Source organism: Eleginops maclovinus, chromosome 15 (genome assembly GCF_036324505.1).
Source record: "Eleginops maclovinus isolate JMC-PN-2008 ecotype Puerto Natales chromosome 15, JC_Emac_rtc_rv5, whole genome shotgun sequence".
NCBI classification, from domain to species: domain Eukaryota; kingdom Metazoa; phylum Chordata; class Actinopteri; order Perciformes; family Eleginopidae; genus Eleginops; species Eleginops maclovinus.
Genome location: NC_086363.1, coordinates 14,894,248 through 14,916,652, shown reverse-complemented (window position 1 = coordinate 14,916,652; position 22,405 = coordinate 14,894,248). Strand labels below are relative to the sequence as shown.

General features: G+C 42.7%; 1 protein-coding gene across 2 annotated transcripts in view; it reads left to right on the top strand.

The window, feature by feature from the left end:
* bcl11bb (BCL11 transcription factor B b) overlaps positions 1-15,838 on the top strand; it is a 30,618-nt gene extending 14,780 nt beyond the window's left edge. For both annotated transcript variants that reach the window (XM_063902368.1, XM_063902367.1), the window contains exon 3: positions 10,834-15,838. In XM_063902368.1, coding sequence (XP_063758438.1) covers positions 10,834-12,890 — 2,057 coding nt within the window. In that variant the 3' untranslated portion in view covers positions 12,891-15,838. The remainder of the gene's footprint in view (positions 1-10,833) is intronic.
* The last annotated feature ends 6,567 nt before the right edge of the window (positions 15,839-22,405 follow it).

The window sequence follows — 22,405 nt, the reverse complement described above, 5'->3', positions numbered from 1 at the left end:
ACTGTAGTTTTCGAGCTCGCATCCCCTCTCTGCTTGATAGCAGGTGTGCTGTCATCAGTGCTGAGTAATGTTGTACATTCTATAAAGAACCCACTGGAATTGCAGCATGCGTGTGGTTGTACACTTTTAAATGCAAGACCCTGAACAAGAACCTGCTCTGCAACATGTACACCTTTCTCTCACTCTGGAAACACTTCTTCAGATAAAATCCTCATGTGTCTGTGTGTTCAGCTATTATGCAGTCTGCTAGACATTAGTGCATAATACGCCCCTTTCAGGAGGTAAACGGCGGAGATTTTCTGACCGGGGCGTTCACTCACATTTTTCTATTGAAAAGTAGTTTGTGTTTGCCTTTGGGAGGGAAAAAAGGCTACCATTAGTGTTTGTGAAAAGGAAAAGAAATGGCGCTTGTTAGCAAGTCAGACATGGGTAATCCTACTTTGCGACACTGTTGTTGTGCCTTTCCTCTTATCTTATTAACGTCCCACTCTGATTGGGTGGGACTGTGGGAGAAGAAAATGAGGAGACAGCGTTTATGGCCGTATTTTCCTTTTACAGGCTGCTTCACCGCAAGAGATATTGAAAACCTTTCATGGTACACTTACGACTGCCCTTATTTCATCCACTTATTTGTCTCCAGCAATTACTTCACGAGAGAAAACTAGACACAGACAAACACATGATGAACGTAGGATGCCTGCATGTCAGTTTGTCACTTAGATTTAAAGCATGGGTGTGCCATGAACAATATTTAGTGTGCAAACAATACATTTTACATTGATACAACATTGTTACATGATAAAATACTCTGTCATGCACATGTGTTTTTATTGTAAGCAGTTCAATTTGAAAGAAGAGTGAAAAATGCCAAAACTAATGTAATATTAAAGGGTGAGTTAAAAAAAAGCAAGGTAGTGTTCTTATACCTCTGAGATATAATATACCTCTATATCACGGTCTTGCAATTAAAAATGTAAAAGCCACATCTCTTCCCTGAAAAAGTGTCACTGTGAATTATTCTCATAGGCACTATTTTTTTTTTCGTGGAAAAAGTAGTTTCATTTCCATTGCAAACTGTTAACAGAGAGGTCATTTTGGGGATAATCCTGAGTGAATCCATTTTATTTGGAAAGACACACTATGTTGAATAATTCAAACATATTTTTTCAATGCTGTGAGCACCACAGCTATATATGAATGGATGGAGGCAGAAATGTTACACAAATACCTCAAAACGTGGGGTAATAAAAGTTAAGTATTTTAAGGTGAAAAGAATATTCAGTACCTAAAACGTGATTTTTTTTCAAACTTTTTTTCAAACTTTCATTTCAGCTCATAAAACCAATACTGTCATCTTTGAGAAAAAAGGAAGAAACATCTGCTCTGGTCCGCTTTTTTTGGATGAAAGAGGGCTTGCACTGTCATGTCCGTAGATGGCTTTGCAGACAGGGGAGTTAACTACTCAAGGTTAAGGGGCTACGCTCTCTGTATTCTGCCATAATTCATATTTTCCAGAAAGCTCTCATGTCTGTGTCTGTCTTTCCCAGAGCAGAACAGAGCGAGCCAAAATGAAATAAAGCCTAAGATGTTATCAGGGTGATTGGTGCCAGCGGAGCTTGTCTGGGCCTGTGGTCTGGCGGGGCAGCGCCGGCCCGTACGTATACCAGACTCATATGTGTGTGAGAGAGGGCGTGAGTGTGTTTGTGTGTGTGTGTGTCCTAAAGGCACTGGATAGATGAAAGCTTTCTTTAACCATAAGCTATGCAGGAGCCGTGCCAAGAGCAGGAAATGTATCAGCGTGATAACAGCCAGAAAGACAGAGAAAACCAGAAGGAAAGAAATGGCAGAAAGAGAGAGTGTCAGTCCCACAGACAAATGTCACTTCATAAATATGTGTTGGGTGTGTATGTTGAGAGATGAATCTACAGTATGTCTGCATTTGTGTGTGTACATGTGTGCGTAGCATTGAAGGTTAGAGACAAGTCAAGAGACGGTTTGACACACCTAAGCATGTTTCAGGACACATGAGAGAGAATTCACCTGGAGACATGACCGCCGGCATTCACTGGATCACAAAAGGAGCTTACAGATAAGAGAGAAGGAGAGCAAGGGAAAAAAAGACAGAAAAAAATCAGTAAGTCTTGTGTTGCTCATAAAAGCTCAAATCCATTTTTGTTTTGTAAATAATTTTGTTTGTAGATCATGGCTTGTTTTTTGGGAAGACAAAGTTCATTAATTTTAATCTATATTTTACTTTCCAAAGGTGATATTATAAATATATACAGATGTACTTCTTAACATTTTTATATATGGGTGTATGGACTTCCTACCAACCCATAAACTTGGATATAAGCCCACTATTTATTTAGGGAAGATTAGAAAACTAGGATTTAACAAGCCACTCAGATTTGTCATCCCTTCCTATGTCACATGTAGGCTCATTATAGTGCATTATATTATATTACAGCATAGTATTTTGAAAACTACAGCATGTAAAAATGTTGTCCTAGTAACCAAAACCCCAAGTATGATCTTTTAAAATAATCACACCTGTCACCTTTAATAGTCTGAGGGTGTAGCATATAGCATTGCTAAATTGATACAAACCTTTAGCCATACTGTACCTTACTTGCAGATGAAATAATTAAAAGTCTGTCTTTTGGGGAAATATGCTTATACATCTACTTACTAAAATTGAATGTGAAGATCGACACTGTTGTCATGTCTTTACGGTAAATATGAAAGTATATCGAGAAGTTAGCTAGCTTTGCTTAGCTTACCATAAAGAGTTGAATCAGGGGTAAACAGCTAGCCCGACTCAAAGGTGACAAAATCCACCTAGAGCATTTTCTTTTATTCAATCCACACAAAAAGTGAATTACAAAAACAACTGCGCAAGGCTCCAGGAAGTCACTGCTGCTCATTTGCAAAAAACAACCTCCTCTCAAACCACAACATAGTTTTTACACTTCAGCTAACCAAACCAGCACCCGGGTGTAGCCTCATATTTAATGGACAAATATGATAAAGAAAGGTTTTTTTATAAATACATGAGATATTTACTTCAAGAGTTCCAAGCACACCCACATCCTGCTTTTCAAAATGGGCTAAACAACCCTTTTTTACAAAGATTGAGCGGAGCAAATAAAAAGAGCTAAATATCAGTAGTCCATTTTAATTTTTTTAACACTCCCCCCTTTTGTTACTTCGGTTTAGTAACACTAATTAGATAGCGTGCAAATTGGTGGCAAATGACGCAACACACTGTGCCCTCTCCTTTGCTTTGTGTTCTTGCACTGTATCCTCTCACAGGCCTTGAGTAGCCCTAAGTACATATTGAACAGTGGAGTACTAGTGAATTAAATCATGAATGTTTCAGGCTCTCTTTCCCAATCACAGGAATGCACTGTACGCCATGTCTCAAGCATGCGAGGGGCAAGTTTTATAGCGGGCTGATTGGGTTGGAGAGGCCTGTGTGCTTCATTCAGGGCCATGGTGGTATTTTCCTGTGGGCTGCTAGTTAAGTGGGACTGGCTGCTTGGCTCCAGTGGGCAAAAGCCAGCTGGGGACCATTACTACTGCTGAAAGAATAAAGCACCCTGTACCAGCATGGTAGCCTGAGATACACACTGTGAGCATGGGCATATACTGTACATGCAAACACATGCATGTGGCATAGATCTGTACCTAACGACTATTTTCAAAATGAATTAATTCGCAAAACATTTTTCTAGATGCATAGTTTGGTCTGCAAAATGTCAGTAATGACAAAAGAAATGCCCACCACATAATCTAGAAGTCCAAGAATATGTCTTCTGATGTCTTATTTTTGTCCAATTCAAAGATATTTAGTTTAAAATGATGATAAAAAGAGTAAAATCTGGAAGTATCCCTATTCAAATGACTTTATATGCAAAAATACTTTTAATCGTATATCAAACTACTAATGTAAAGGTATACTAAGCGTGACTGTGAACAATCATAGTAGAAGACAGCTTTAGCGGAATTTGCACAAGGACACTCACAGGTGGAGATGAACACTGCATCTCCATTGTGTTTGTTTCATTTAATTTAGTTTGGTTCAGTCCATTGACCATTGGAGGCAAAAACATTCAAAGACGAACTCTATACACTTCACGCCCTGTTTGTATAAAATGATTGATCCGATGAAAAATTTAATAAACCCACAAAGCAGGATTCGCAAGTCACTCACATGTCAAAGTCAATTTCCTATTCACTGCCACTGAGTAGGAAATTGACTTTCTGGACAAAGTGAGAGCTCCCGAGGGTATGACTGGAGCTCATTTGGATGTAAAACCTCAAACAAACATTGTGTGAGTCCACAAAGTCGCTCTCCGTTTCATTGTCAAAGCAGCGTGACTTTTTAAGTCTTTTGCTGCCATCACCTATACAAATATTTTGCTGTTTTTGTTGTATAAGTGGGGACCTCCTCTCTAAAATATTTGTCCTTTATTTATTTTATTTATTGGTGGTTGAATTTATCCTTAACTTAAGCGTGCTTGCTTAGTTCTACCCAGTGATGACACCATTTTTCCTTTTTCTTGTATGCCGTCTGTTTTCCTTACTGCTGTGTCATGCTATGAGATAGAGTGAGGGATTAAAATGATTGTAATTTCTATTGAAAATGGTGCAGGTGATAAACAAAAAGGAAGTGCAATCCGTCTTCTGTTTCCATTCCTTTTTCCCTCTTTTCCTATTTTTCCCCCCGCCCTCCTTTTTTTAACCCTCCTTCATCCTCTACTCCATCTTGCTCCTCTCTCTTACATCTCCTTCGCAACCACAAGCACGACTGAGTGTCATCCATTTGTCAGCATCACATGACAAACAGCAGACCCCACAAGTGTGCGCACATACCCCAAAAAAACACAGACGCTGGGACTAGTTAGGAGCTGATGCCGATGAGTCAGGCTTACAGAAATGCCACAGAGGGCTTAGCTAATGTACTTTATAGAGCTCCCTTTTTCTTTTCATTCGTTTTTGTCTGTATCACTCCCTCCCTCTGTGTCCTAGAAGGCGAGCCAAAAGTCATAGCTCTTCACTGACAGAGAGGTCTTTCCAGTTATTTTTCACAGCGCGTCCCCTGCGCCCTCGCTGCAATGTGCTTGCTCCCTCCGCCGTGCTACATGAGAGCCTCCTCCACTCATGCATTGTGGGGCAGCTGGATACTCGCTGTGTGTGCCTGTGATCAAGTTGTTTGAGATACCTGATCCCTTTTATTGTTCATTTGACCCGTATCCCAGGAGGCATAAGGGTCAGGGTGGAGTACCCAGATCCCTTTTGTACAGGTGCTAGTAAGTGAGAGGAAAGGAAGACAGGAAGGCGAAGAGATTTAGGAAGTGAAAGGGATTTTTATGCACTTTCCAGCAAACACATTAAGGAGCACTGTTTCTTTAAAAGCTCTTCAGCTGGTCATGTTGGCTGCAGACAAACACAGACAGACAGACACACACACACACACGCGCACACACACACACACACACACACGCACACACACACACACACACACACACACACACACACACACACACACACACACACACACACACACACACACACACACACACACACACACACACACACACACACAGATGTATATGGTTAGCAGGCCAAAGCTGGTTTGAGTTAGCATGGAGCCAGTCACACTGTGTGAGAGCCTTACCCCCTGCCTGCTACTGCCACCCTCCACAGCCTGATTCCTTCTCTCTTTTTCTCCGTCTCTCTCTGTTTTACTGCATGTGTGTGACAGTCGCTGTGGCCGCAGTTCCCTGTGAAACACACACACACACACACACACACACACACACACACACACACACACACACACACACACACACACACACACACACACACATAGACATACACCCCCACCCACACACACACACACACAAACACACACACACACACACACACACACACACACACACACACACACACACACACACACACACACACACACACACACACACACACACACACGTATGTAGGGACAAACAAGGTTGATCTGCATGGCCTCGCGTCTCCTGATTAGCCCCTTCCATGACAAACAAGCCATCAGAGCAGAGGGGAGAGCTGTGGAAGGAGGAGGAGGAGCAGGAGGGACGGATGGGAGATGTGAGGAGGAGGAGGAGGAGAGCAGAGGTGTAAAGGGCGGGGGGGACGAGGTGAGGAGGCTGGGACCCCTGGGGACCCCTAGATCACAGCCATGCTAATGAGGAGCTGCTTTGCCAGCAGCAGAGGTGTCAGCTAACCCCTGACAGGTGCACACACACGCATGCTCCCAGGGCTCGGGCTTTGCGCGTGCACATGTGTAAGCTGCGAGGGGTGTGAGGGAGGGGCTGCAGGTTTGTGTCCCAGTGGCCTAGCCTGCGGGCGGCTTTGTTCTGTATGCAAATCTGTCGTGGTGGCGTTCTGTCGCCCTTGATGGAATGTAGGAGCAGTACGGCGAACCTGAACCCCAGGAATGCTGCAGTGCACACACTCACATGACATACTGTAGCACATCCTCACTCACTTCCTTGTTAACAACCTGCAGTGTCTTCTGTTTCTGCAGTAAAGCAACATTACTCACACTTCAAACTTTGCCCCCTGGATGTTTTTCCCCCCGCCTCCCGCAGAACTGCCCATGCCAAACGAAGGCAGTACAGCAGGGAAGTTAGTGGGCTAGCGTTCAAATGCTACTTATTTTCAATTATGATTTTTTTTTCACCAAGCTTTCTGAGAGTTAATTTGGCATCAGTGGGCTTTCATTACCAGCCACTCACTGCTCCTAGTTTGCCCATGTTGTCGAAAAGCTGAGCCTTTTGGATTTTTGTTATTCTTCTGCGGTTTTATTATAAGTCCCTCCGGATTATAGCATCTGATAAAGGCCCCAAAATGTAAAGTGCAATGTAAATGCAGGGAGCTTGTGCTTTAGGGAAATATAAATCAAACTCAGGCTGCAGGGAAGGCATATGTGAGTTCTTAAATTAAACACAAATCCACATGTCTGCACCATGCGCCTGGTGTCTGCTTCAACCGCGCCAAGCTCACACCGACTTTTCTACACCGGCCATATGCAAACAGTCAATACCGTGGCTCCCCTTCATTCACTGGCATTTTGTTTGTACTTTTTAAGGCAAAATAATGGCTATAAAAAGGCAATCTGGAAAGAATAAAATCTGATGTAAAGCTCAGATCCAAGTCCCTGAAGACTGGGTTAATTGGCTCGGTGGTTTAGTAAAAAAAAAAAAGAAAACCAGGAGAGAAGGGGAACATTATTACTGGCCTACCTCAGCTCCACGCATGTGCCAATTTTTTTAATAACTTCCTCCAGGCCTCCTGGCCCTTAGCCCTTGTTTTGTTGCACAGGACAAAGAGCTGCCCTCCTTAAACTGGTCTCTATTGTGTTCGTCTGCTTTCATGGGAAAGCCCGCCCCGGTGGACACCTGGGCAGAAATATTAAAGATTCAGACTATTTCAATGGAATGTCATCATGCTGAAGCATTTACAAGCACTTGTACTGCCAGCAAAATGACCCACACCGGCAGAAATGCAGTTCCTAATGCAGCACCACATTACAGAATCCTGCTGTGACTCCATTTCATTTAACCTTTCATCTCAGCCCCATTCACAGAACAGTGCGAGTGTGTGTCAGTACGTGTGTCTGTGTGCATATGGCGTGCCAGAGTAAATTGGCCGATTAGGTCCAGCATCAGTGACTGCGTGGAGTGGAGAATGTAACTCTTCTAACTGGTAGTTGACCTTGGCGGTCAGCAGTGGAGGGGTCCCTGCCTGCGTGTCAGGCAGACGACTGTAATTACCACAAAGTGAAGCATGACACGGCCCACCGTGATTCTTTAATGAAGGCTTTTATTGGCTCGAGCACTGAGCGGCGACAACATTCACACTCTCACAGCATGTGTGCAAGTGTGTGTGAGGAGAAGAATTGAGTGAGGATGTGCTCCACTTAAAGTCTGTCGATAAAAAATTTATCTATCTCGTGATACATCAGTGTAGAAAGTCCTCCACTCAAAATTCAGCTTTACTAAAGGTTTAAAAGTATCAGGGACAAAATAAACGTAAAAGAAAAAGTACTCGTGCCATTTTCAAAATAGGATATATTAAATTGCTGGAACATAATTATATGCAATAAGTGTGTGTTTTTCTTTTTTGTATTATAAAGAATGCTGGTTAGCCTGAGAATTACAGCAAACATCAATTAATTTCATCTTAACATGTGATATTAGAGGACACATTGTTTTATTTAATTTTTTGTCATAATAATCAAAATATGAAAATTATAGTGGAGTAAATGAAGTTGCCAATGAATTGTAGAAGTAAAACACAGGCTAAGACTCATGTTTAGAGGGTAGCGGAAAACATAAGTTTTAGATATAGTAACTGTCCATCTACCTATCTATCTTCTTCTTGAAGTGTTTCTTCTTACCCATTCTCTGTTTTCCTCCTTTCCCCCTGCTTGCTTGCTTGTTTGGGAAGTTGATGAAATTTGTCTTTGGCCGTCATTAGGCAGCAGCCATCAGCTGCCACTCTATTAGCCGCCACGCTTCCTTTAACAACATATGGCACGGCTGTGTAAGATATGACAAGATGCAAATGTGTTGCTGTAGTGCTGTAAGGGGTGGGGATGGGCTAGAAGGTTGGGGGGAGCGGGGGTCTGGGATATGATTGGTTAACTTGTATTGATGAGGCCATGTGGGACTGCACACCCAAATACAGCTATAAGAAGAAGCAAACATTTGATAAATTAAGAGATCTTCATTCCCTCTCCCAATCTCACGTCTTCATTTCATATTGATCCTTGCCTGTTGATGAGATTACACAGCTCCTAAATCTATGGACCCCTCTTGGTCTCTTGGGGCATGTAAATACCCTCTATGTGTGTGTCAGTGTATGTGTGCCCAAACACGTCTGGCCCTTAAAGTCCCTCCACCTCTGTTCTTACCCCCTCTCCTCCTCCTCTTCCCTTCCCTCTTTTGCTCTCTTCTCCTCGTCCAAGCTGTTAAGCTGTCCAGCTCTCCGCTGCCAAGCAGCCGTGTGAAGCCTCGCCAAACTAAACACGGGCAGGCAGCCCGCCACTCGCCCCACGCACACACATGAATCATACATCCACATACATGTCCACACACATAGACACGCTCGCAGGAGTCAGGTCATGTGAAATCCCACACAAACAGTGCGAGTGATGGCTACAACAGAGCCCCGCTAATAGCAGAGAAAAACAGACAGAATCAGTAAATGAGCCCCTCATTAACTTTTTCTGACCTCGTATCCCCTGGGGAAAGCCAAACCAATCACACCGCCAAATCAGCTTCCTGTGCTAGACACTGATCCAACATCAGCTTTCGCTCATCTGTTCCTGCACGGTACCACTGCTGCGAGAGGTTGGACACAGAGAAGGAAAGTGGGAAGAGAATATTGCCACGCATGTCTGAATGTGTGTTTTACATTCCATGACAATGGGTGGCTGTGAGGCCGCCATCTTACTGTAAGGGCTTTTTTCTTGATCACATAAGACTCTGGGCAGAAGTTACTTCTCCTTCTTTGTTTTCCCCCCTCCGGGCTCCAGGCTTTGGGACCACCTTACTGACTCGACTCTGCTTGCGGTAGTCGTTGATGATAAAGTAGATGCAGATGCCTTTCAAGCAAACATAGGACTGTGTTCAAGGCTAGCCTGTGTTGAATTAGATGAATCCCAACCAAGGCTCTTTTTATGACTCATAAGCTGGGTGACAGGGCCATGCCATAGTGACTGATAGATTCATTTGGCATTATTAAGTCATGCCATTTAAGGGGGCAATTTGTCAATGAGCGACATGGAGCTTTGGTATGTGTGTGTGTGTGTGTGTGTGTGTGTTTACAGTCGCACCAAATCACTTTACTGTAGCTGTTATTACACCAGTGACGCAGAGCTTTACTTCATGTGGATGCTGTGTTAAGACCGGAGGGGTCTTTACTGTTTACACATCGTCTCCATCACCTCTCCTGTCTCTTCTTTTGTGTGTGTCTCTTTCTTTCTAATGCTACTTCACAAACCCTCCCCCTTCCAATATTTCCTTTTTTCCCCATTGGTGTGCTTTTTTTCTATTGCTGCCTCCCGTCTCTCCATATGGAAATGACATAGTAGACGAGATGGATCTGTATATTAAAGCCTAGCTGACATTAAAATTAGCATAATGTGTTGTGGCCTGAGGGCAATACCTGCCATCTGCATTAGCCTGTAGACAGACACACACACACACACACACACACACACACACTCAAAATGTCATACACTCACAGACAAAGCCCATGGAAGACCCCCGTACAAAGACACAAACAGGATTAAAGGGGAAACCAGTTACATGAAGAATAGCAACATGTTACTTGAATGACCTAGGAAAGTTTAATCAATATCTGAACAGTTTTCTTTTTTATACCCTTTGTTCAATGCTCAGTTGTGAAGTGGATTTTTTCTTACAGATTTTTTTGTTTAACTTTATATGTCTTAATATAGAGTATATATTTATTAATACATCTTTCACAGTTTATTGTCCATTGAGCAATTATATACCTTATTCTTTTTGACATCACAAAGTTTGAGCACATTAGTTTTTGGATTTAGGTTGGATTAATATGTATGAACCTTTAAAATAGGCTAGCACCCCTTAATGCAATTATTTTCGTGTTTGTCCCTTACATGTTCACATAGGTTGCTATGGAACATGCAAGTAATATGCTGGTTTAAATTAATAAATAAAATGATGTTGTTTTTCTTAGCATTATGTTCTTGGATTTTACAATACTCATACGGATTTCCTTTCTTTTAATCAACAGATAAAGATGAGCCATCCAGCTACATCTGTACTACCTGTAAGCAGACTTTCACCAGCGCCTGGTTCCTGCTCCAGCATGCCCAGCACACTCATGGCATCCGCATCTACCTGGACCACCACCCAGTCAACTGCTCCCTTACTCCGCGCATGGTTCTGCCTCCTCCCCCGTGCACTGAAGCCCTGACTCGCTCACCTATCCCCACTTTCCTCGGTGACCCCAACAACCCATTCCACCTCCTCCGTATGGCCGCGCCCCTACTCAGGGAACACCCCCCTCCCCCAGGATACATGGAGACCCGACTGCCTGCAACACCACCCTTTGTCAGCCCTAACCCGCCCCCTAGACCCCCCCTAGATCGGCTGGGCCCAGAAGAGATGGGGCTGCTGTCCCAGCACCCCAGTGCCTTTGAGAGGGTGATGCGGATGACCCCCATGGATCCTCCTTCCATGGACTTCTCCCGACGTCTGAGAGAACTGGCGGGCAACACAACCAATAATGGAGGACCCACACCTCCTCTGTCGCCCAACCGTGTGCCACCCATGCACCGCTTGCTGAGTCCCACGCTTTTCCAGCCTGGTGCCAAGCCCCCGGCATTTCTCACCTATCCCCCCCCGCCCACTTCTCAGGGGGGACACGGTTCTTCCAGCCCTCCCGACAGCCAGGGTCAGAACCAGAGTCAGGGGAAATCCAAATCCTGTGAGTTCTGTGGCAAGGTCTTCAAGTTCCAGAGCAACCTGATCGTCCACAGACGCAGTCACACAGGAGAGAGGCCGTACAAGTGCCATCTATGTGACCACGCCTGTTCCCAGGCCAGCAAGCTTAAAAGGCACATGAAGACACATATGCACAACAAGTCTGGGTCCATGAGTGGCTCCCCAGAACAGGGAAATAGAGAGGACGGAGGAGAAGGTGAGGAGAAAAGCAGGGAAGGGAATTCAGGAGGGATGTGCATGGACAATGAGGAGGAGGAGGAAGAAGAGGAGGAAGAAGAAGAGGAAGAAGAGGAAGAGGAGGATGAACTAAGGAATGGTCGGCCAGATTCCAACTTAAGTGAGGACTCCCAGGAGTTCCGCCCAAAAGGGCCGAATGGCCCCAGACATTGTCCTGGGGAAAAACAATTGAGTGATGTGAGGGATAGAGTAAGTGACAGTGGTGGGGTTGGAATCATGCACCCATACAACCATCTGGACAATCACCTTAGACTTAACCTTAACAAGAGAAGCCTGGAAAGACAGCCTAATGGAGACGGTGGACAGAGGGGTGAAGAAAGAGAGAATGAGAAGCAGCAGGACAGACAGCGAGACGAGCAGACAGAACAGAGGCCTGTGATGAACGGCAGAATTAGTGTTTCCGAAGCAGACTCCTTCCCCGGGTTGTTCCAGCGCCGGCCCACCCCAATCACCAGCCCTAATTCCTCCAACAACAAGAGGATCAAGATAGAGAAGGAACAGCTGGAGCTCCCTCCAACCTTACCCCTCATCTCCCCTGAGAATGTCTACTCTCAGCTTCTGGCTGGCTACGCTGCTTCGCGCCACTTCATCAGAGAACCCTTCATGGGATTCACAGATTCCCGTCAGTCACCGTTCGGCACCTCCTCCGAGCACTCCTCCTCAGAGACGGGGAGCCTTCGTTTCTCCACCCCGCCTGGGGAGCTGATGGAAGCAGGAAGTGCCTCGGGCCGCAGTGGCAGCAGCACTCCTCACCTCCTGCGGGGACCTGGACCCGGCAGGCCCCCGAGCTCTAAGGATAGGAGGAATGACACCTGCGAGTACTGTGGCAAGGTGTTCAAGAACTGCAGCAACCTGACGGTGCACAGGCGCAGCCACACGGGGGAACGGCCCTACAAATGCGACCTGTGCAGCTACGCCTGCGCCCAGAGCTCCAAGCTGACACGCCACATGAAGACCCACGGGCAATTTGGAAAGGAGGTGTACCGCTGCGACATCTGCCACATGCCCTTCAGCGTTTACAGCACGCTGGAGAAACACATGAAGAAATGGCATGGCGAACATTTGATGGCCAGTGATGTCAAACTGGAGGAGGCGGACAGAGTTTAGGCCAGCAACCAATAGTTATACAGCCAACAATGTTCACAAGCAAACACTCTCACACACATACACAAAAGCAGAAACATGCACACACGAGATCCCTATAACCACTTCTTCAGCTATGGGGCTTGGCTGGATAATCTTTCTCTCTTTAAAAAAAAATGAGACTGATTGATGTTCATCTTTTTTTCTTGTCACAGAAACTGCCACCTGAGAATATAAACAAAGGGAAACTTTAATGAGAACTTGTCTGGAATGCACAACTTGGTGTTTCTTGGCAAACTGTCTGAGGATTTTATCAGTTAGGAATCCATGGAGCCTTTCTACTGTGCAATAATTTCTGTATTTATTGGATTTTTGTAATGATATTTGGCATGTGCAGGTACATCTTTGTGGGATTTCATATGGAGTTAGTTTTGAAATGTGCTAAAATGTTGTTTTTTTTTCTAAAATGCAATGGGAAGAAGTCATCCTTAATACAAATGGTCTCTTTCTTTTCTCCTTTAAGGAAGCTTATTATCATGTGCGAGATAAATTGTGCAAAGCAGTTAGCTTTTTAAAGTAAAAATAATTGTTTTCTATATTAACTGCAGCAGCGACTACAATCCACTCCCTCATGCAGGCCTAAAGCACTGAATGTCAGCCTGACAATAAAACCTCATGCTGGATTTAAAAAATCCATCATAATCTTAAAGACCTGATTAATTTATTCAGGGAATTTGTCCTTTTAAATATTGGCGTGTGAATAATTCCTAAATGCAGTTACTGTATTGCTGTCCTGCTTTGGACGGGACATAAATAAAGGTTGCACTTAATAGGAGGTACCTTTAATTGATGCTTATTACATTCCCAATGTAGAATTAAAAAGACCATATTTAATATGTTGAATAAGTTAAGACTACTTGTGATTAATGTGAGAAGGAGAACAGTCCTGTTTATGGTTTGTAAATATATTCTTTTTTGAAATGTCAAAGTAGCCCCGACTGTACGTGAAAGATGGCCTAAAACAATACAATCAGAAGACCAGCTGCTTGCATCACCCACAGTATATGCTAAGTGTAACTACCATTCATTTTTGCTTTATCAGAACCACTTAATTATCTCACCCACTGCCCCTCCCCCACGCCATGTGTGCTAACTCAAAGGCAATTTGTTAAGCTAAAGCTACTTCAACAATTGTAACACATTCTAAATCATTCTGCATCTCCTTCTCGTGTCCGCGATGGCGTCTCTCTCCGACCCGGGTCGACTTCCCGTGTCCCCTTAGGATCTGCAAAACAGTTCCAAATGAAATTCATATCAATATGTGTTAGCGTGTGTGTTCTTCTCTCCGCAGTGTGCTCTAAGCCTCGCTCTCCGACGGCGTCTTTTCACAGTTCACTAGCTCAGATTCATGCATTAGAGCGGCTTTTAAAAGGAAGCCTGTTCATTCGCTTCACAAAGTGATACGGGTTTAACTCCCAGTAACAGATTCTGAGACAGTGTGCATGTTCGTGACTTTTGGGGATTACGGTTTTTATTTTCTGCATCGTTCATCCTGAAATGAATCTGGTAGAGAGAGGGGAAAAAAATAGGATATATGAGTTATGATAATTTCGAGCACAGCTGCAATTGGGGCTGGCCAGGCGACCTTGAGTAGGGGCTATTCTTATAGTAAAATGAAAGATTGGAACGGAGAAATGAAAAGAAAGAAATGGAGGGAGAGAGAGAGCAGGACCTTGGCCAGGGAGAAGAGTCATTCAAATGAAATTGGAAGCATATGAAAAGTGTGTGTTTTTTTTCATACCCAAATGCACATCTACTGGCCACATCTTATAACGGACTGTCAGAGTGAGACAAGGCAAGCCTGAGAGGGAGGGAGACAGGAAGCCACATGAAAGGAGATTGAGACTGCTTCTTTCATTTTAGTGCTGCAAATCATCACAATCATCTTCACTTGATAGTTCAACGTGCTATTGTCAGGTTTTATCTGCGCCATTTTGTTTTGGTAGAAAGAAGGGTGCAAATTCCTCTTTTTTGGTGAATTTTAGAAAGGAAATGATGCGGAGACCACACTTCTGTTAGTCCAAAATGAGGCATACAACAATGAAATATATCACATGCACAGATGAACAGTGAAACCCTGACAGAGATCCAAATCACACGGACGTTCAGTCTTACAATATGTTTACATTGTTGAAGTATGCCATTAATTAAATACTCTCTGTAAGTGTTTAAAAATGATGATAAAGTATTGTTTTTCGCCAATGTTCCTTCAAATGTTTTTGAATGCCATAGCAGTTTTGTATGATTATCCTGGTGGAGGGATTTTATCTTCATGAATATGTTTCTGTATGATTACTTGTTCACTGTATGGGAAGACAATGTTTTGGAAATGTAATATTGCAGAATCATGCCAGATTATTATTATTTTTTCTAACAGACGTGGTGCCATTATTGACTTTCGGTCTCTCTTTTTTTTTTATATATATTTAATTTTTCTTTCGAATTAATTTCCTGTTGTTGATTTGGTGAAGCTATCCTCCATGGATGTAAAACAAAATAATAATAAAAAAGATGTATATGAATGAGATGATCCTAAAGAAAAACATTTCGGCAGGGGAATGAAATGCATTATGTGGAAATCCTTTTCCAAATCAGTTTTTATGAGACATTCATGAACATTATGTTTTGTTTTTCCTCAAGGTTGGTTGAAGGTCATGTGACGGCACTTACAACTGTAATTTTAAATACATTTTCATATCTCACTTTTCACACCTTTCACTTACACTCTTTGTACAAAGAATAGTTTCCTTGTTCTTTTTTTTTGAGGGGGGGAGGGCATCATTGTGAAAAAAGTGATTTCAGAACAGTACACATCTGCTGTTTTGAACATATATGTATTTTTGTAATGTGTTGATAAATCAATACAAGAAAGCCAACACTTCAATAAATGTTGCAATTGCTCTATGATTGAAGCACCTCTTTATTCTGATTATTTCATCGTTCTTTTCTTATAACACCATGATTAAGAACACATATTGGAACAGCTCCATAATTTTAGTGTACAACTACTACTAGAATACACAACTCCATTGTTACAGTATCAGCATTACTGCCCATTCCTCAGGAAATACCTCATCTGTTAACACCAACACACATATTTTATCTGCTTGTTGGACGGCAAACACAAATAACATTGTTGGAAAAATTCCACACATGTGAATCATGCATTGTTACGCTATATCAACAAGGTTACATACCAACCATCAGAAATGGCTGCTATTAATTTAGTATGACTCCTACTCTGAGGTTGTCTTTAGGGTGTGGAACCTTGCTTCACTGCCAGAAAACAGCTGCTAGCTCATACTGGATTTATACTTAGAAAGATGTGCTAATTATTAAAAGAAATACAAAACCAAACAGATTCTATTTTTGTTTCCACAACCTTTATTTTGTCATTGTGGAAACTACAGATTCAGGGAAAATATATACATCTTTATCAATGAATAGAGAATATGAAGCAAGGGGGAAGTCAGAATTTGCCTTGTTTAACCATATTTGACCATACTGGAAATCCTTTATGTTGACTCATTCACAACAATAGAAGACAACAGTTCATTCTGCATCATTGATTTTTCTGAATGAGTTATAGGACCCTACATGATAACTTTCAATGACTGCATTCCCAATGATACCATCTTGTTTCTCATGAGTTATTGCTCCACAGAGTCAGAATGTATATATACTGTATATTTTTTTAAGGTTAGGGTTAGTAAACCAACCAGTTTTGGAAATAGATGTATTAAACCTTAATGTTGTTATTATCAGAAGTACAAAGTTTCAATTCTCCTCAATCAAATGTCATCGAAAGGACACCAGTGTAAAAAAAATTGAATAAAATCCGCATTCAGTGTTTTTGGCTAAGCCAAACCTGAAAACAACAAAGATTGTAACTCAATTTTAAAAAATACCACTTCAGGAAAATGCAACATTTCATACTTTCAATTTCAGAAACCGCTGACTACATCTCTAATAATTCATAAGTCATTAAAGGGAATGCAAACTGTGGTAGAAGTTGAGTGTGATATATTAAGGTCTCAGAGTTTGAATGGTTGAAATACCTACCATGTTGTCAGTTAGGAATCTTGTCGTTAATGGGCAAGACAAGACACATCAATTGTAGAGTCTTGATCACAATCTGATAAGAAAATATTTTACATTGTGCTACTTAACCACCGCATTGATTACAAAAACTAAATTCTTTCAGAAATGACTCCCCTTGTTCTTAGAAAACAATAGAAATGAGAGTGTGACTCAGAGCTTTCTTTACTGGAGGTAGCTGTTGACAGCCTCATGCTTCATAAATGAGTCCTGGCATGAGTGTGGGGACCCATCAGGTATTTCTTGATATCAGGCCAACAGCAGTCAAGCCTGTCCTCGCTTGAGCCTTCAGGCCATTGGATAGCATAACAGTGTGTTTGTGAGTGTGTGTGTGTGTGTGTGTGTGTGTGTGTGTGTGTGTGTGTGTGTGTGTGTGTGTGTGTGTGTGTGTGTGGGTGTGGGTGTGAGTGTGTGCTAGCTCACTGAGAAAGCAGAAGAGGAGACACAATAGAGTGGAGATAGAGGATAATTAAAAGAAAGGAGGCTTGAGCAGGGCGGGGAAATGTGAGAAAGTCAAATCGGGAGGAATTTTAGATGTTTGCCAGACCTTGCCACACACAACAGCTCACAAATGGTCTCAGTGTCACAACATTATGTAAAATTCAAAATAAAACTGTAATTTCTATATCTAAATAGTCCGAAAATAATCAGCTACAAATTGATTTACGCTGATGATGTTTGGAAATGTTGCTGTTTGCAGGAGGGATCTGATTATGACTTTTCCCAGTGTGTGTGTGTTTGTGTGTGTGTGTGTGTGTGTGTGTGTGTGAGTGTTTGCCTGAAGGCTGACATCTGGGTGCCATGTTGAGGATTTTGGTCTTATGGTCAGCAGAAATGTGCATGTTGAGAACATGTGACATTCCCACAGTTCTTAACCTAGCTATGGCGCAACTATTGACATAACAATTGCAATAGCGTGACATTCTGCAAACTGGTTGTGGTTGCAGATGTTTTTTAATGGTTATAAAAATTGATTAAAGGTCATAAAGTCAAATGATCTTCTGTTTCTCTTTGCATACATCTATTTAAAACATATAGAGGATGCATTGTGTATGGCATTGCACATATTTTTTTAATCAAAGTGACATACAGTTATGTATTTGTCTTGCAAAATTGTAAATCATATCACAACCTCAAGCATCTTATTATAAACGTTATTTTGGCCCATACTGAAGTGTCTATTTTTTTAAAGGGCTACTCTCCATATAATCAGGTGGCCACACATTCCGGCCACTTCTCTGCCACCATCCCATCTTGCGCAGTTCACATGTGACATGAGGTTAAAAAAGCTCTCTTTTGAGCTTGCTTAGGGGAAGGCCCCCCCTTGCTGTGTGCCCAGCGCCGTGGGAGAAAAGTGGCCTTAAGCACCACTGGTGAGGAGGTGCCGTATCCTCTACACCATAAAGCGCTGGGCAGAGGCCCTGTAGTCACAGACAGAGAGTCGCGGAGCGGGCGATGGGAAATCATGGTTTGGAGTAAAACCACGTCCTCAGGGAACAGGGTGTCAGCAGGGATTGCGGTCAACGTCCTCGGCCACACGGAACCACAAGTCCACCGCAGAGACCCGACTTTCCACTGGATCACAGGGCTCAGACCCCACTAGCCTCTCAGTGGATATACACTCACTAATCTTCCGGCCCTGACCAGTACCCAGTCAAATAGCGCTGCCCGCCCAGCAAGAAAACTGGGCTTCGCCCTGCGACACAGTGACCAGAGTAAATCTGGCCCAGCTGGCTGCTCTTGGGAAAAAGGGGTAAAAAGGAGGTAATGGATGGCGGGAAACCCGGGAGAGCAATTTAGAAGGGTGGTCAGATGACAGAGAGCAGTGTGGTTGAGTGTGGTCACTCAACAGCTTTGGCTCGGGAAGATTCTCTCTTCTGGGGGAATCTGACCCAAAGGAACAAAGGCTTTGTGGTCATGTCGAGCGTGTAACTAAAGGACAGGAAATGCAGACTCTTTTCAGAGGGAGGAAAAACACTGAAGCCACTCCGTGGGAGGTTTTGGTCATTTACGTCGTAACCATGTCGTCAAGAATCAAAACGGGACTCATCTCAAAACAGAAATGACAACTTATGGTTCCTGTAATTACCTCCCCCTATATTCAGAAATTCCTAAAGAAAACTAGAATCCATTGTTGGACCTTAAACTTTCCTTAAGTCTTTTGCATTTCCAACGATGGGAAGGAAGATTGAACTGACATGACACCTGATGGGATCCACTTAAACTGATTTGACTACAACCAACCCTGTTTTTACCACAAAGATATTGTCCACACGTATTTTTGTAAAAGTAACTCTTTCTATGGCTTTTGGTGTTTTGCCCACAACCAAGCGCCATTTAAGGTCACCGAAAACGAAGCTTTTGAAAACTGGAGTAAACTGAGAGATCTTTTCACTTGTAGTGCAATAGTTTCTGCGCTATGTTTGGTGCATCATGTTGCACAACAGTGGCTTATATACATCCATGAACATCATAATTGACCAAATAAACTTGCTAACACATAAATGTAAAGTCCCATTGTCACTTTATTGATGAGCAGATGCGTCAGAAAATGCTACAGAGATTACTGCTACATTATCCAACATTCCAACACAGTCCGCACCACTACCAACTTTGACAACCCTTACCCTAACCCCTAACCTAACCTGCCCACATGGCTTTGAAAGCGATTTAATTGCATTCAACTGAAATCAATTTAGCTTTCGATCTGGACATTCTTTTGAGAACAAAGGGAGTATCAAGCCTTGTTTACAAAAATGGAGTAGGCCTAAAACAACTCATTGGATAATCGTCAAAGCCTTCCTTAACTTTGGGCCGTCACTTCGCCATGGAGACACAGTCAAGCAAAAAGGTTTATTTATCTTTGCCTGTCAGCCACACCCTTGCTGTCTGTGTATTTAAGTCTGCTGCTTTCTCTTCATCTCATAACCTCACTTGCATCTTTTTCATTTCTTAGTTCTTTTGTTCTCCATTTCCTCTCCTGCGCCTACTTCTACTTGATTGATTCTTCCAGATAAACTTTCCTAATGGCTCCCTCCCCCTTATTTCAAGAGATTTTCGTTCTTTTCCTCACCTCTGTCCCACTGTCAGCGTAATTCCAATGGTGTCAGACCTCCCATATGGGCCCAGACACAGGTAGATAGCTGCTGCGGTGGGGAAGCTTCTCTGCTGTCGGCTTCCTGACGCCCAACATGCCCTCCCCGCCGCACACCTTGCCTCAGGGGGGTCAGTGTCATTGTTGGCATTGGGGCACATGCTCGTCGTGGTGCAATATTAAATCTTCTCATTTGATTTGGACTGTAATTATGTCGTAAAAACAAACTGGCTGTGAAGCCGTGGCCCGCCAGTGTGATCTACTTTCATCAAGTGTAGACTGGCTTAATTATAGAGTGCGCTATACACCCATCTTTCACTGGGCAGCTTTTCCTGCTGCTTCTTTAAGCCATCACATTCTTTTATTGTGCGTTAATCACAAGGCAATTGGGCCGTGTGCGATGGCTGGGGGTAGATTTTAACACTGGTTTGTACACATCCTGCGCATTGTGGGGGAGAAAAAAAAAAAGTCAGGAGTTAAGCAGTTGTACATGGTAATGGAATCTGATGCCTCCTCTATTTCTGAGGTGTACTTAATGATATGGTTTTCATACCACAAAGGTATTCAAATGTGAGGAATCTCTGCGGACAATAAAGGATTCCTTGTTCTTTGTGCACTTCAAATTGAGTGTGTGAGGTGAGACGGATAAATGAGGAAATTTGACAACAAATGACCAAAGCTCATCAAAGGAAATCACGCTGATGTGAATGACTGTAAATAAAACTTAGATCTTTCCCCCATGGGACTTTATTTCTGTTTCATTATCTGAAGAGGGAGTCATACAACACATAAAGGAATAACACTCAAGTATGAAGATCTATGCATTTTATAAGCAAATTATTTCTTCATATAGACGCTGCTTTTTATCTGCTTTTCACAGCCAGACATCTGAAATGCATGTTTGTTAAGGCCTGTATGTGCCACATGGTTAAGTCGAACCAAATTCCACCTTCACATCAACTCGCACAGGAGGACACCAGATGCCAACATGCGACATATGGCAATATGTATATTAATTTTTCTTTTGCCATGCTTCATGCAATATGTTTTGAAGCGCTGCTTCAAATCACTCAAACAATTAAATGTTTTGCACTGTGTATTACATGTCTCAAACTGATTTTTCATTTATATGTATCCAGTTAAATTGTGTATGGTTATATTGATGTCCACTAGGCCCTTAGGTTGATCATTTATATAATAATTCACTCAAACTAATGAGAATTCTAAAAAACGGAACTCTAAAAGCCGTCGTTTTCCAAGATAAAAAGCCAAGTGATAATTATAAACTTGATGTCAATGCTTATTGGCGACCAATAAGAGAACACAGCCAGGCTTTATGTCGGAGATGAGTGTGTGAGGGAGGGATAAAGGATGGAACAGTCTGGGGACTGACCCTTTTATGTCTTAATAGTTGAGCAGAAAAAGAGGGGAGACTATGAAAGCTGAAGGGTCACCGGGGGAGAACTCCCTCATTTTTGTCCCGCACCCCCAGCCTTTTATGATGGGTTCATCTGTGTTGTGACAGGTGTGTGAAGTGGGCACCTTACTAGAGGTAATTGCCATTTCTCTCCTGTGGGTCATTGTTTGTCCCTATGCCTGAAAAGACCATTAGAAAAAGAGGATTTCGGCACCAGAGTTAGAGATGAAGACTTTGTAATTCTCTTGTTCTCCCAGGGATAAATTGAATAATTATAAAATATTCTGAGTGGATCCATTAACGGCGTGTACATAAACACACCCTGCTGATGCTGCTGTTCTTCGGCAACACACGGCTGTGGCTTTACTGCAGAAACCATTATGGTGCCACGGAGAAGAGTCATAAAGGTGATTAACAGTTGCTTCTAATTAAAGATCAATGTAGAGTCTTTCTGAGGTGATTTGTTATATGAATTAGGATGCCCACTGTCCATTAATGACATCAGGCAATGTCACTGTAACAGATTGGCTATTGATTCACCCTTGTTTGAAACACAGCTTGAGCGAAGCCATAGATCATGGCTGCCCAAGACATTGGGATTTGTTTATGAATGCCCCTTGATTCAGTGTGGCAAAAAGTCTGACGACCACCACATGTTCTGAAAGGCATGGCTTTTATTAAATGTATACATTGCATCAGAAGATGGATGTTCGGCATATGTCTTGCTAATGCTGGATGTAAGGTAGTACGATTTGTAACCTGAAGTGCAATGCGCCCACATCCTGATTCAGTAATCAGACTTCATTAGAGATCAGCAATGCATCACATGGGGTAAAAGGTGTGGAGCTGATTTCATATGACCATTATTCT